General features: G+C 36.5%; 1 protein-coding gene across 1 annotated transcript; it reads right to left on the bottom strand.

The window, feature by feature from the left end:
* Positions 1-9,373: 9,373 nt before the first annotated feature.
* LOC114169608 (indole-3-acetic acid-amido synthetase GH3.6-like) lies at positions 9,374-12,270 on the bottom strand. The gene is made up of 3 exons (XM_028054846.1): positions 11,689-12,270; positions 10,323-11,251; positions 9,374-10,205 (listed from the first exon to the last, which is right to left on the bottom strand). Exons 1-3 carry the CDS (start codon positions 11,991-11,993, stop codon positions 9,619-9,621), a joined length of 1,821 nt encoding a protein of 606 aa, XP_027910647.1. The 5' UTR covers positions 11,994-12,270; the 3' UTR covers positions 9,374-9,618.
* Between the last annotated feature and the right edge of the window lie 1,800 nt (positions 12,271-14,070).

Genomic DNA, 14,070 nt, shown 5'->3' with positions numbered 1-14,070 from the left:
GAGAATTTACTTTGGTTAATGGTGAGAACGCCAACAAATTAATTGAGAATTTACATTGATTAATTTTTAAATCTACAACAATAATTAATTGAACAATAATATTTAGATAACCGATGATGGATCTATTTGAAAAAACAGTGGAAACAATCTATTTTCTTATCATTGTTTTTTTACCTTTTATCTTTTTAAAATTTTAGTTCTTTATTCCTTATTTTATTTGATTAACCATTTTGTATAGTTTTTATAACAACTAATTTGTTAAAAATCAATTCTGTGCTCGTTAGGAGACGACATTGGGTTACTTTACCCTTTCTATTTTGTTGGCTACTTTCTTAACAATACTGAAGTTGTTATAGATAAGTAGTATTAATTTGGTCACGTCAACGGCGACATTATCAAATTTGGCACCGTTGTCGGGGAATACGGTTAGAATTTTTATCATTTTAGTTCATATTTTATTTTTTTGTTTTTTGTTTTTTATTTTTTTATCATTAACATTTTCTTTTTCTTTATTTTTTTTCCTAACATTTACTTTATTTTCTTTAGTCATTTTTATTTTTTTAAGAGTTTTGTTTGAGGAATTTTGTTGTGAAATTTGTGAAACTAGTTGGGAAATACTTTGGCTAAGGAAAGATAAGGTACTTAAGTTGTCCACTGAGACACACCTCTCTTTCATAGAAATCTACTCAACAACCTTTCAACTTATTTCTTTTCAGAAAACCTCTCTGAACGTTCCCCGTCACCAACCTAGGCGGTCCTGGTTGAACAAATCTTCCATTACGCATTTCGTGCTGCTAACCTAGGTGGTCTTGGTTGAACAAATTTTCTATTACGCATTCTATGCCGCAAGCTTAGGTGGTCCTAGATGAAAAAAAATTATTATATCTTTAATAAATATGCACGCGACGCCGCTTTTAAAACGACTCAAAGTCGAACAGAAAAGATTTTTCTTATTTATCATCATTCATCATAACACTTACACAAGTATTCGACCCTTAACTATTACATAAGTAGTATGCAAAATTGAAAGCATCATACAAGCTATTAATAGAAGAAACTATTATATTCACAACAAACATTGCCACTTGGGCTCCAATCAGTACAAACACTTGTTGATAAAAACCAATTCACAAAACAAAGTAATTGATGATGAAATTCTGTGACAGAACAAATACAAATTGAACAAAGTCCTATCATGGGCTAAGCAAAACATATCGACGTAACCGATAATGACTACTCATTAGGGACTTCTTCTTCTTCAATACCCACGCCTTTGTTCCCAACGAGAGCGCTAACAATATTCGCCTCTAGATCTTCTACAGTCTTCAAAACCTCAATTTTGTCCTTGTGAAGAAGGCGATTGTCAAAAACGTCTTTGTTCACATCATAGCAGGTACCCTCAATGGATATTCCACTATTAAAAAAGGTCACCTGCCTTAAACCTTTCTTGAAGTCATTGATGTGCTCCAGCACCACTTCTTCAAATCTTTTAGTTCTACTTCAATACCTTGATATTTCTCCCTCCATTCCTTGATGTCGACCTCCAGATCCTTCACTTTTTCTTTGGACTTCTTCTCAAAGTCTAGACACCTCACCTTTATCATCATCGTACTTGGCTTGCAATAGTGAAAGATCTTCAACCATCTTCGCCTTGTCGCTATCCTTCAGTTCCTTAAGCAATAAGTCGTTAACCCTATAGCTAAACACCAACGTCTTGCTACTAAACTCCACTAAGGCCTTGATGATGGCATTGGGCTTCATATTGTCTAAAGATTTCATTACCTTCTCATCCAAGTTAATCTTTATATCTCTCCGGATATTGGTTTTTGGCCTCTCCAACAGCCCAACCTCGGGTTTCTTACATCCAAATGAAGAACGAGGACCCAAAAGCTTGACCCTAAGCTTCTTCATATATTTTCCTACCCTGTGCACGAACATCCACCAATGCACCTTTCAAATTTGGAACTTTAAGCTCTCTAGACTTCTTGCCGTTTTTCACCAACTCGTTCCTCAAACTACTGAACATGTTCAAATTTTTCTTGCCTTGTTGAGCCATGTAACATGCATCAAGGAAGTACCCATAATAAATGTGCGCATAACAAAATGAACAAACAAACTAAGTAAGATACCTTCTAAATAAACAAAGGGATGGATGGATAAATAAACCCTAATTAAGCCTTTAGTAGGCAGCTTAATGGAAATTTCTTTTAGGATCTCGTTTATCTTCATCGACAACTCATCCTTCTCATATCCTTATATCGCCAAGGGTTATCGATTTAATAAAAGGGAAACTTCCTGTTCCTATTGTCATCATAAAACAATGAACGACCTTACGGATTCACAAAAACATTGAAGAACCATCCTTTAAATGTTTAAAAGACTGTGAGTAGGCGTCTAAAATACTTATCCCAAGCTGACTGACCAAAGATAGCCAAGAAATGGGATCGTTGGGACGAGTGTTATAAAATTATAGAAAACATTGGGGAGAAGGATGCAATTATAATGATTGGCATAGGACCCTGAAAGCCTGCAAGTATCCCAACTGTTAGGATGTAGTTGGGTTGGCGCGATGTTCAACAGATGTAGAACACCCATATTAAAGTCATCAAAGGGAAGTCGTATATGCAATTGTGGAAAGGGCACATGTAGATATAAAAGAAGCCCTTTTTATGTTGCTCTTGACCATGGCGGACATTCTCTATCGTGCTTACCCTTTCTAATGACACTATGTCCGGTGACGTGCCTCTCTCGAACATACGCACGCTTCGAAGCCACGGGTCCAACAATCTCGACCACGTGAATAATGAAAATTGCCCGGTAACAACCGGTGATACCCATCTGTACCCACTCTTCCATGGCAGGTCGATCTTGGCCAATTCTTTAATCGAATCCTCCCTAACATCTGGAATCATCTCCATAACTACCCCTTCTTCTATAGACATAAAACCACTAGACGAACTGGATAGTTGACGACTACTCTTACTACCCAAACCCTTTGTAGACCTCTCGCTAGAATCACTATGAGACATACCTTACGAAGAAGACGTAGTTGTCAACATTAAAAACAACTACGCTACCCTTCAAATAAATGTAGTTTCATAAGTGAACCCAAGGACCCTTTTATAGGTAAGAAAGCACGACCTTTTGACATTTCCTACCTAAAAATTGCCATCGTTCCGCTCTAAAACGTCATAATTGCCACACTTAACGAGGCAACCCTACATCTTCTTAAATAAGACTTTTGCACTTCTGCCACCCTTTCGTATTAACCTCTCCATCACCTTTTCTCCTTAAGCCTGGGGGGCTACCATACCCTACAGAGATAAACCAAAGAAAATGGGGATTTTCCTTTGCAAGAAAATAAAAAGCTACTTGAAAAAATTTGTACTAAAATAGCCTTTAGCCTAAAGTACACGCAAAAGATTGGGTAGGTTGTTTTACTATAGGAGTCGGACAGGCCGCAAACTTATGACTTGCAAATATAACTCAATCGGATACATATCGGTATAATAAGTACTCAGGAGACTAAGAAGGGCAAGAACTTTCCAAATCATTAAAAGGGCAAAACACTAATTGTATATTCCACATACATTAAAGGTTGCCTACATCACGACAAATCTAGTCAACCACTCGAAACCATCAGCCAAAAGGAAACAAGATACAGATGTTCAACTGAATACATTAGCGGATGACAAGTAAACAGATAGTGATTGGCAATTGAATATGTTCAAACCTAATTAAACTTAATAGAAACCCAAAGCGTAGGCCCATAAAATAAACGAGTAAAGTGATAGAAAGAAAATTAAATCTTTACAAATATAGGTGGACCCAAGTAATTAGAGGTATGCAATTCATTAGCACCTTAATCTAAGATTTGACTTGGAAATCCTTTGTTGACTTGATCGTCAGAGTCCATTTCTGTAGGTACCCCTGTTCCATAACTTGCACAAGGCAGCGGATGACGGAGACTTAACGGACAAGATCATGGTGCATTCATCCAAGGAATCTCAAGACTATGGTAAGAGAAAGGTTTTATTCAAAACTATTATAAAAATACTACCTTTAAACCATTCAAAATTATCAATATAATCTATAATTTGCTCAAATATCATCTTTCACTTTATTTTAATTCAACATTTGTCGTTCAATCGCAATATATATATATATATATATATATATATGTATATATATATATATATATATATATATATATATATACAAACTCAAACTAACTAGGGAAAGTTATAAAAACTAACTCTACTTGACGATATTAAAAAAACATTTTAAGAAATTATATACTTTAGAATGCATAATCTATAAGGGGGTAAAACGAGCCAACCTAACTTTGACTCGTCAAAAACAGGCCAGGTCGGGATGGCTTGTAACATGAAAACGGACTGAAATACATAATGCATCCCGCGGCAGAGCACTAGCAGGTTACCCCACTAATTTTTCCTTTTTTTCCTGATACTGTTGAAAATGAGGCCCAAAATAGAAACAAAAAATGACCATGGGATGTATCATTCTTTAAAAAAACTAAGCACTCTAATGAATTTGAAGATTCCAAACATGCATATAGTGTCTTTATAGCACACATACAGGTGATAGAAAATAGCATAACCATTTAGTTGTAAACAAAATTTAAAAACAAAAGATAATTGTGTCATGATTCTTCTCCATCACCGCAAAACCTTCGTACATTTTAACTATCAGCACAAATCCCTTAAACTTAGAGAAAAGACCAGCAAGAGAGGCACCCCTAAAGTCGTAGACCTGTAATCATTATTATTTTTTTCGGACATGTTTACCACAGAAGTCATGGACGATAATTCTACCACAAAAATTACAGATCATGGAGTCAGTTGGTGGATTACTTGAATTCATCAAGAACAACAATTCATCACAAAACACAAAGAAATTGGGGCAAAAATGTTAAATAGAGCAAAATGACTCAAATTAGGGCAAAATCAGGGGTTAAATAAATTGACCTGTGTTTGTCATGGTGGTTGGACCTATTTGTCATGGTCGTCACCGCTTTCCCTCACGTCGAGTGGACCTTATCATCGCACTAGTGTTCGCTACTAGCATCTTGGATTGTGTTTGACTCTTGGTGGTGGCTTGCATAAGAGTCATGGTGTTGGCTCGTGGTAGAGTTGTGCGTGTTGGTGCGAGGGAATGAGAAGTGAAACGAAAGTATGAGAAGAAGCGAAAGTGAAAACTGAAATGAGAGAGTAAGAGCATTTGCGAATGAGTGAGAACTAAAGAGCAACATCACATGTTTATTTTCTTTTTAATAAATTGGGTTACGGTCTGGCCTGCCTTGGCCCACATGTTGGTCTGTTGGGTTAACGAGTTAGGCGAGCTGGGTTGGAATGGGTTCCTGGGCTGAAATTTATGCCTTGGCCCAATTTTTTTGGGTAGGCTAACGGGATGACCCGTCGAGCCTGGGCCATTTTTTCATGTCTATAATCTACTTAATATATGGACTTCTCAACGAGAATATCCAATTCAAAACCTTCTAAAATAATCATCTATTAAATAAGACTCAAATAAGAATCAATTTCAAACATTATATTTCAAACAAAATACAATCCCTATATTTAAACCAAAATCTTGTAGTTAAATGTTAGGAAATCACACACTAAGAAAATAATATCTTCAAGCACACCCACAAAATAAGAACAGGAAAATAAATAAAAGCACACAAGAAATTTAACGTGGTTTGGTACCTCAAGTCCTACCTCCACAAATACTCAACAAAAAGTATTATCACTCAAATGAAATTTTTTATGGACCAAAACTACAAACCCTTCATAGTGCAATTTTTCTGGCAAAAATTACAAACCTTCCAATGACACACAACTACCCAAGTCCCCTTACACCCAAGAGACTAATTGAGTTGTCATGACAATTCCAAAAACAACTCTTTATTTTTATAATAATGTTATGTTGTTTTCTTTTTCATATTACTTGATGTGGGACTTTGATGAATATTCACTTGAGAACAAACATTAAATCACCTTTACATCCATCTACCTAGGTTCTATAACAAAAACAAATGATTTCTTTTACCTTTCTCCAAATTAATTTTTAATCAAAGCAATAAAATTATTCAAACTCTATGGAACTAGAGCAAAGTATTAAAACATAACAAAAATTTAGTATAAGCATAACCAAGTTGAGAGGATTATTTTGATCAACTAACAGCATCAAGATTTATGAAGAATTTAAAAAGAAAAGAAGAAATTAAAGAATCTTCAAAATAAATACGAATTTACTCCGTTTGAAATCTACTCATTTAAAATTTATCCTTAACTTCTCAACTACAGGATCTATTATCAAGTTCTGAAAGATATAATAATTGGAAGGAAAAAAGTAAAGAGGGATTTAAAGAAAACAGAAAGAAAAAAGTTTGCATGAAAAGAATGAAAGTGTTAAAGAAGAATGAAAAGGGTTTTACACTAAAAAGTAATACTTATAAATCAATCACAAGTTAAATAGCTTTCAAAACCTTTTCAACATTAAGCTAACTTTTAATTTCAAACTAATTATTTTCTTTAAGAAACATAGTCAATAACAACCGCAAACAATCTAGTACTTTAATTACGGGTATAATTTGTAAGTAAAATGTGACGATTTACCCTTCAACGATGCATGCGAGATAGAGATGTAAAGGAAAACAGACATATTAGATTAATTAGATTACATTTGGATAGGATCATGCAAATGTCTCTTTCTAAAGGTGAAAAGTGACAGAACATCCTTCGGTGCAAAGTACATTCCCATTAATATTATTTATTAATATTATATTATTATTGTTATTATTATTATTGATTTAACTATCTCATTTCGTAAACTTCATGCTAACATGTTTGATTGTTGAGAGAGTCCATTAATGATATATTTAAGTATATTTAGTAAAAGAAAGCAAAAAGTGGGAAAATGAGTAGTGAGTGTGGGGATATATAAGCCATTGTCGATGTCGGTGGTCCTCACTTGATTTTTATCACGTTCTTCCATCTAACAATGTTGTTCATTCTCTTGCGTACGAAAAGATTGGTGCAAATGGCTCAACTCGTTTACCTACGAGGGGGTCCTGTGATCACTTTTTAATTTTATTATTCACGAAAAAAAAATGTACATTAAAATCAATTATGACAAAGTGTATGCAGTTGTTATACAAGTGGCAGGGAAATTCTTCACTCACAACAACAAAAACAACACATTAATTGGAGTCATCTCAACATCACTCTAAAGCTAAGCTTGTGTACTTGGAAAACACTAAGACAATGCTAATTGCCGAATGTGGGGACAATTATTGCAAAATATTTCAAAACATCAAATCCTCAAATCATATTAGGCCCCCAAGTACATCCATTTGTTCATCAATACAGTGGGAAAATTTAAATGTTTTTTGTGGTATGATCAAGTAAAAACATCTTTCATTTCTAAATCAATAGCGAGTGGCTTTCTTAGTATTTGTTATCCTAAGATAATATATGATTTTTAATGATATTTTTTCACGCGAATGTTTTACTATTTTTGTTATGGTAGACGTCAAATTTGACTACAACATAATGGTATATTTATAGGAGGAGCTTGTTGACTTTGTTCCACCTCAGATGAGTTCATACGTTACAAAATTAATTAATTCAGCTAATTATTGATGGTAATACAAGAAGAGTCTAATCTCAATTGACACGAAAACTATTCGCAGACCTTTTTAAGCTGTGACACTTTAAAAACAGAATTGACAAGTTCTAACAGCAAAACAAGTTAAGATAATGGGAAGAAGAAGAAAAGTTACAACAACTGTCGAGTCGAGGACAATAATGAACACTAGATATGAAATTATGGTGACTTGACCATACATAATATTTGATGAAAATTATTGGAATACCTACCTACCGTTGAATTTTCTTTGGAATGAATATGCAGAACAAAAATGGAAAACCATAAAGAGGACAAACGCATGAGTAAAATTTGATGCTTACTCTAATTCGGCAACACAAACTGAAATGTGGTACGAACCTTATCTCCTGGGTCACACTGTTAAGGCTTCGCTGCATTATTATCACTCTGAGCCGAACACAAAATGTCTCTGAAAAAAAATGCTTGTCTCTTTCATCTGGGTTGTCTGAATTTCATAATATTTTGTCTGACACACCCTTCAGAAATTGCTTTATATATTCCCCGTTTAAAAAACAAAAGAACTGTTTTTTTGTTTGTTTGCAAAGAGTATAGAGCACAGAGGGAACAACCCTCTGACTGCACTGATTCTCCCTTATCTTCCCCTTCTCACATCACTCCAAAATTTTCTTGGCACTCAGCTTTGACCAGTCCTGGGATTTCCCAGTGTTCAATGGCCTCAAAACTGATTGAGTTGGTCTTTTGGTTGGTTCACAGTGGGGGCACTGTAATCATATAATAATAAAAGGGCCAAAGAAAACGGGTATAATATGATCCTAGGCTAGAACTATTGTTGTGTGGTGCCACTGCCAGCAAATAGTCACTAGGAATTTCGTCACTAGCACACAAAATTGTTTTTGTTTGCTTTTGAAATTGCTGAAGAAAGCATATGTTTGAACCTTGAACAGAAGCCCCCTGTTGATTTAATACCCACACATGGTTTTTAGTTCCTTGACTTAGTGACAGAATCTGACACAACCAACTATTTGTTAAAATAGACTCACAGAAAGAGAATTTGGACTCACTACTTGCCATCACTGAGAGGACCTTATCAACATTTTTCTTAACACTAGATTTTTTTCATTTATCTCCCACCCTTTTCCCCTTCCACTAATTTCAAAATTATGGACAAAATTCTCACCGGACTAGTCTTAATCAAACTCCAAAGCTTCTTTCTTTGCAGAATAGAATAGCTCACTCACGCAAATAGGATAACACTTTCCCGTTTCTCTTTTTTCTTCTTTCTGTTTAATTAATTAATTCCACTGTGATTCGTTAGTTGGACATAATGGAATTGGCAAGGAGAAAAAGTTGGCATGCTTTTTCCTGAAAACTATAGAAAAAGAAAGGAGTTCAGAAGTGATGGCTTTCTTTCTTGTTTGCCGTTATACGAAATAAACCCCATCGCACATAAGAGAACATGCATGATTGCTGGCTGCAATTAAGAAACCAATTCCAACCCAGTGCTATGATGATTATATACATACACATATAGGGTCCTTTTTTTTTGTGTGTGTTTGTCTACTACGCTGTCAAGAACGAGGTTTAAATTAAGACTCATGCAGTTAGGCGAATTGTTGTGAATTATTATGATGATAGGGTCCATAATAAAGTTGAGAAGACAAAAAATGAAACAAAAAAGGGAAACTAATTTAGTGGATAAATAAAAGACAAGAGAAAGGCATTAGACAACAACAGCTTTCTTTCTTTCATCAAACAGGAATTGCTTTTTACAGTGGCTAGGTTCAGTTCACTATGCAAGTTAAAAACAAGGACTAAAATCAAAGTCTTTTTAAACATAGAATTAACCTAAAAAAGAGTAATTAAAATTCCTCCCTCCTCCTCCTAACATGTCCACAAAAAACAGTTCACGTGAACCGCCATGAAAAGCTACCAACCACATAATAATGTCCACCTTTAGATTCTTGATCAATTCTGATTGATCCACTGCTTGTGGCCGGAAACCCATTTTGGACATTTGGGGCTAAAATATTTTTCCACCACCCTTGAGTTCAAGAGCTCCACCACAGGCGCAAACTTGACACACCTTGGAGTCTTGTACTGATTTATTGAAGCCCCTAGGCTTATGGCATAGTCCATGAGCTTGTCAAAAGTCCCCTGTTCCACAATCTTTATCTCAAGGGGCCCAATTGATTTGTCCGAGACTCGCCCTTGCCGATACACACTGTTCAGTGATTCCTCTATGGTAAAGCAACAGTCCTCAAACACACACGGTGGAATTGGGGTTGAACCTTTCAGTGCCAGCTCCCAGTACAACACATAGTGCCCAGGGATGGTTGTGGTGTCTGCATAGCTTGTGTAATCGGACACCGATGCATCAAAGGGCACCAAGTGTGTCACAGCATTCTTCATTGCGTTCTGAAGCTCCACCTCATCCGTCTTGTCTGAGTCTATGCTCAACACCACGTTCTTTCTGCACACAAAGTTGAATTGGGGTGCCTTGTTCTTGAATCCAGCCACCCTCAGCACATCACCAACTCTGTAACGATACAATCCTGGAAACAAACAAAAAAAAATGTCAAATCCCAAAGGGTGAATTACAACTGCAATTAAATCTTTAGACAATGTTGACGAGGTTGATGTTGAGATAAAGGGTGTGTGTTGACTCTTACCAGCATAAGTTGTGACAACGAGTTCATATTCTTGGCCAAGTTTGACATCAACAAGGTCAACCAGCTCCTGCTGTTGTTTCTCATTGAGGGATCTGGGGGTGTGGAGAGGGTCATTGACCCCATTGCTTCGGTTAACAGGCAAGAACTCGAAGTAGCACATGGTGGGAATAAGGGTGTAAGAGACCTCACTGGGTTTGCAAAGAGGGTTTAGGTTAACACCAAAATAGCACTCACTGGAAGCATACATGGTGCACACAAGTGGGAGTCCATTGCTGTAGTAGTCCAATGTGGGGATGTACTGTGACATTGTCCCGGTGACAATAACATCGACATACTTAGTATTTGGCCACAGCCTAGTGATGATGCCCTGCCATGAGCTCTTGCTACACTCAGTGTGGATAAGATCCGCGAGCTTAGGGTCAGGTTTGAGGATGTTCATGACAGCCTCACGGACGGAGGTGTCAGTGATCTGAGAGTTGATGGTTCCAGTTCTGATGTCGTTGCAAAGGAGGGACCAGTGTTTCTCAAGGAACCTAATGGCCCTTATGAAGCCAGAGGCAAAAACTGCCCCCACACGGAAAACTTCTTTGTTTTGGCAAAGGCCACAAAGGAGTTGGGAGTACATGCTTTGGTAGGAGTCAGGGCAGAGGACAGTCTCATTGGGGCTGGTGTAGTTGGTGTAGGGGTCATAGGGTCTGTCTTTGAAATAGGAACTTTTATAGTAGCTGGTCAGAACTGGACGAGCCACAATCCCTCCAGGTGTTTTCGCCTCCGATTTTATGAACATTAGGTACATTCCTTTTCCCTTTTCCAAACCAGGAACAAACAGGCTCATCACTGGCATCAGAAGCCCATACAGTGAACTCCTCCTCCCTAGATCCTCCTCAATTGTTGGCATCAGCTTCCTCTCACCTCCTGATGTCCCAGAACTGCAAAAGCAAAAATGAACACACAATAACAAAACCAAACAAACAACCCCACCAATATTTTGACACGCCCATGTGCACAAACAAACAAAAAAGGACATCAAAAACAAAACCCATCATAAACAAATGTTCTTTATCTTCTCTTGTTTCCACTTAAGTTAGAACTCGGCCACTTTATAAGGTCCGGTCTTAAGTTCAAACTTCATTATGTTATTTATTATATACAAAAGAAAAAGTTAAAACTGGACCAGTCCACTAGGATCGGCTTAGGTGGTGGTTGTAGTGTATACGAAGAGAGAGTTGGAAGTAGGCCGAAAAGAGAAGCAAGTTTGTATATGAGAATATATATATATATATATATATATATATATATATATATATATATATATATATATGTGTGTGTGTGTGTGTGTATGTGTGCCCGCGCGCGTGCAGCATACCTAGTGAGGAATTCTGAGATGGGTTTGGAGCAAAGGATTGGAGAAGTGTCACCATTGGCGATGCGGTTGATGTCAGGTTGGATATCCTCGTAGGTTATGACAGGCAAGAGTTTCTTGAACGTTTCACGGTCTGTCTGGCCGTGGAGACCGTGTCTCTTCAGGTACTCAACGTTTGCATTGTTGGAGAGGATTTCGGAGAGGACCCTCTTCTGAACTTGGTCGGCGTTGGCGGTGACATCCTCAATGAAGTCGAGAATTTTCTCGTTTTGCTCAACAAGGTTGTAGTCCCTTGGTGCCTCAGGCATGGTGATGGTGTGGTGGTGTTTGCAGCTAGCTGGCAACACAACAACCTTGTTGCGGTGTGAGTATGTGTTTTGGGAAGGGAAGGAAAGGAAGACACAAGAGTTTGGTGTGTGTGTGTGTGTGTATGAGAGAGAGAGAGAGAGAGAGAGAGAGAGAGAGAGAGAGAGAGAGAGAAACAGAAAGAAAGAAAGAGAAGAAGAAGACAATGACTCTAATAGTAATAGAAGCTGGTTAGGAAGAAGCTAGGAGATGGTGTTGGGCGTGAGTTGAAAAGAAGAGAGAAAGTGGTTTATATAGAGGCACATGTCAAGCTGGGTTTGCTAGATGCGAAGGACTGGGAGTAAATAGATGTAAAAATGAAGGGTAGAATAGGGAATATGTAGCCGTTTTGTGTCACTTTTTGTTTTCCTTTTTTTTCTATATATCTAAACATTTATAACATGGCAAAGCACACTATACAACATACAACTTCCATGCATTTATGGTCTTGTAATTAGTAGGGCATTTGGGCACGATGGGAAGGACTTTGATTTGGCTTGTTAGGAAAATAATTAATTGGTTTTGGTTTTAGGGAAATTATTAATGATAAAGGGGAAAGAAAAGAAAAAGAAACGTGAAGTGAGAAGAAGGCATAAAAACACAATTTCAATTGGAAATGACTTGGCATATTATTTGAACATGAGTGAATGAATACCATCACCGCTTTTTAAAGATAGATAGATAGATTGAATGGAATCCATGTGCAACATAAAAGGAATGCTTATGGAGTCACTTTGAAATGCTTTGCGGTTGTTGTCAAAGTGCTTAATTAGTAGAAGATTGATAGTCCATATCTTAAAGAGGGGCATAAGATCAAATAATGTGGAATAAAGACAAGCCTATATCCCATTATCCCTTTGTCTCGTATTGGATTGGCCAACCAAAATTCATTATTATTTGTTTCACCAAAATCGCACGAACCCATGTGTCAAAATAACAAACTCTTTTCAATTCTCTCACCAAATTGAAAACAATTATTACGCATACATATTTTGGTTTCCAAAATTTTAATTTAACCACCCATTTTGCACGCGTTTGGGATCACAAATTCGCACTTGTCGTACAAGAAAAACGGCCAAACGCTTTGGAAAAACCTCATTAAAAATGTTTTTAGATAGTTAATTAAATAATTAACCGGCAACATCCGGTAAACACGGTGTTTAAGTAAACCCATGGCCTGCGCGCTTGGAGTGCGGAGGGGGATGTCCTACGGAATACCGGCAGCCACTTACTTAATTAAGTGGTTAGTTACTTGTAATACCGGTAACAAAAAATAACGGCGTTCCTCGAATTTCCCGCGATATTCTGTAGTCAAAGTAGAGCGAGTACTTGGATTGGGAGAGTGAAGACGGGAAGAGATATTGTGTGAGTGGTGTACGGTAAAGTCGTGGGGTTTCTTGTTTAAGAGTACAAAAGATCGCGCCAGCTGGATGCAACACTTGGTAGGTCGACACGTGTAACATTTTCTTCAACCATTCTAATGTTTCTTTGAAAATTAAATTATACTTTTAGTCCCCATTTTGTAGCAAAATTTGAATTTGGTCCCTCAATTATTTTTTATCTCAATTTGGTTTCTATTGTGGGAAATTTGACCCAATCAAGTCTTTTCCGTTAGTGGTGGAGTAACGGTATTAAATGGGGTGATACGTGTCAGCTTCTGGATTTTTTGAATTTTTTATTTTATTTATTTTATTGTTTGATTTTTGATTTTTTTTATTTTTTATTAATTTTTTTAAAATTTTTAAAAAAATTAAATTTTTGCCACGTGTCAAGCTGACATCGTGCCACGTGGTAGTGACAGTGCCACGTGTCATTATTTGGAAGGTGTCATTTTCTCATTCTCAATTTGGTCCTTATATTTTATTTTTTGTCTCAATTTAGTCCCAATTTTTGTAAAAATTATGCAATTTCGTCCCCCTCCAAATTGAAACAAAAATTATAAAATATTATACAAATATTTTTATTAAATTTGATTTTTTTATTCAAATTGATATTTTTATTATATATTTTCAATAAAACCAAGTTTTTTTAAATTTGTTT

This window comes from Vigna unguiculata, chromosome 11 (genome assembly GCF_004118075.2).
Source record: "Vigna unguiculata cultivar IT97K-499-35 chromosome 11, ASM411807v1, whole genome shotgun sequence".
Taxonomy (NCBI): domain Eukaryota; kingdom Viridiplantae; phylum Streptophyta; class Magnoliopsida; order Fabales; family Fabaceae; genus Vigna; species Vigna unguiculata.
The sequence above is the reverse complement of the archived record's forward strand: the minus strand, read 5'-3'. Positions and strand labels throughout refer to the sequence as shown.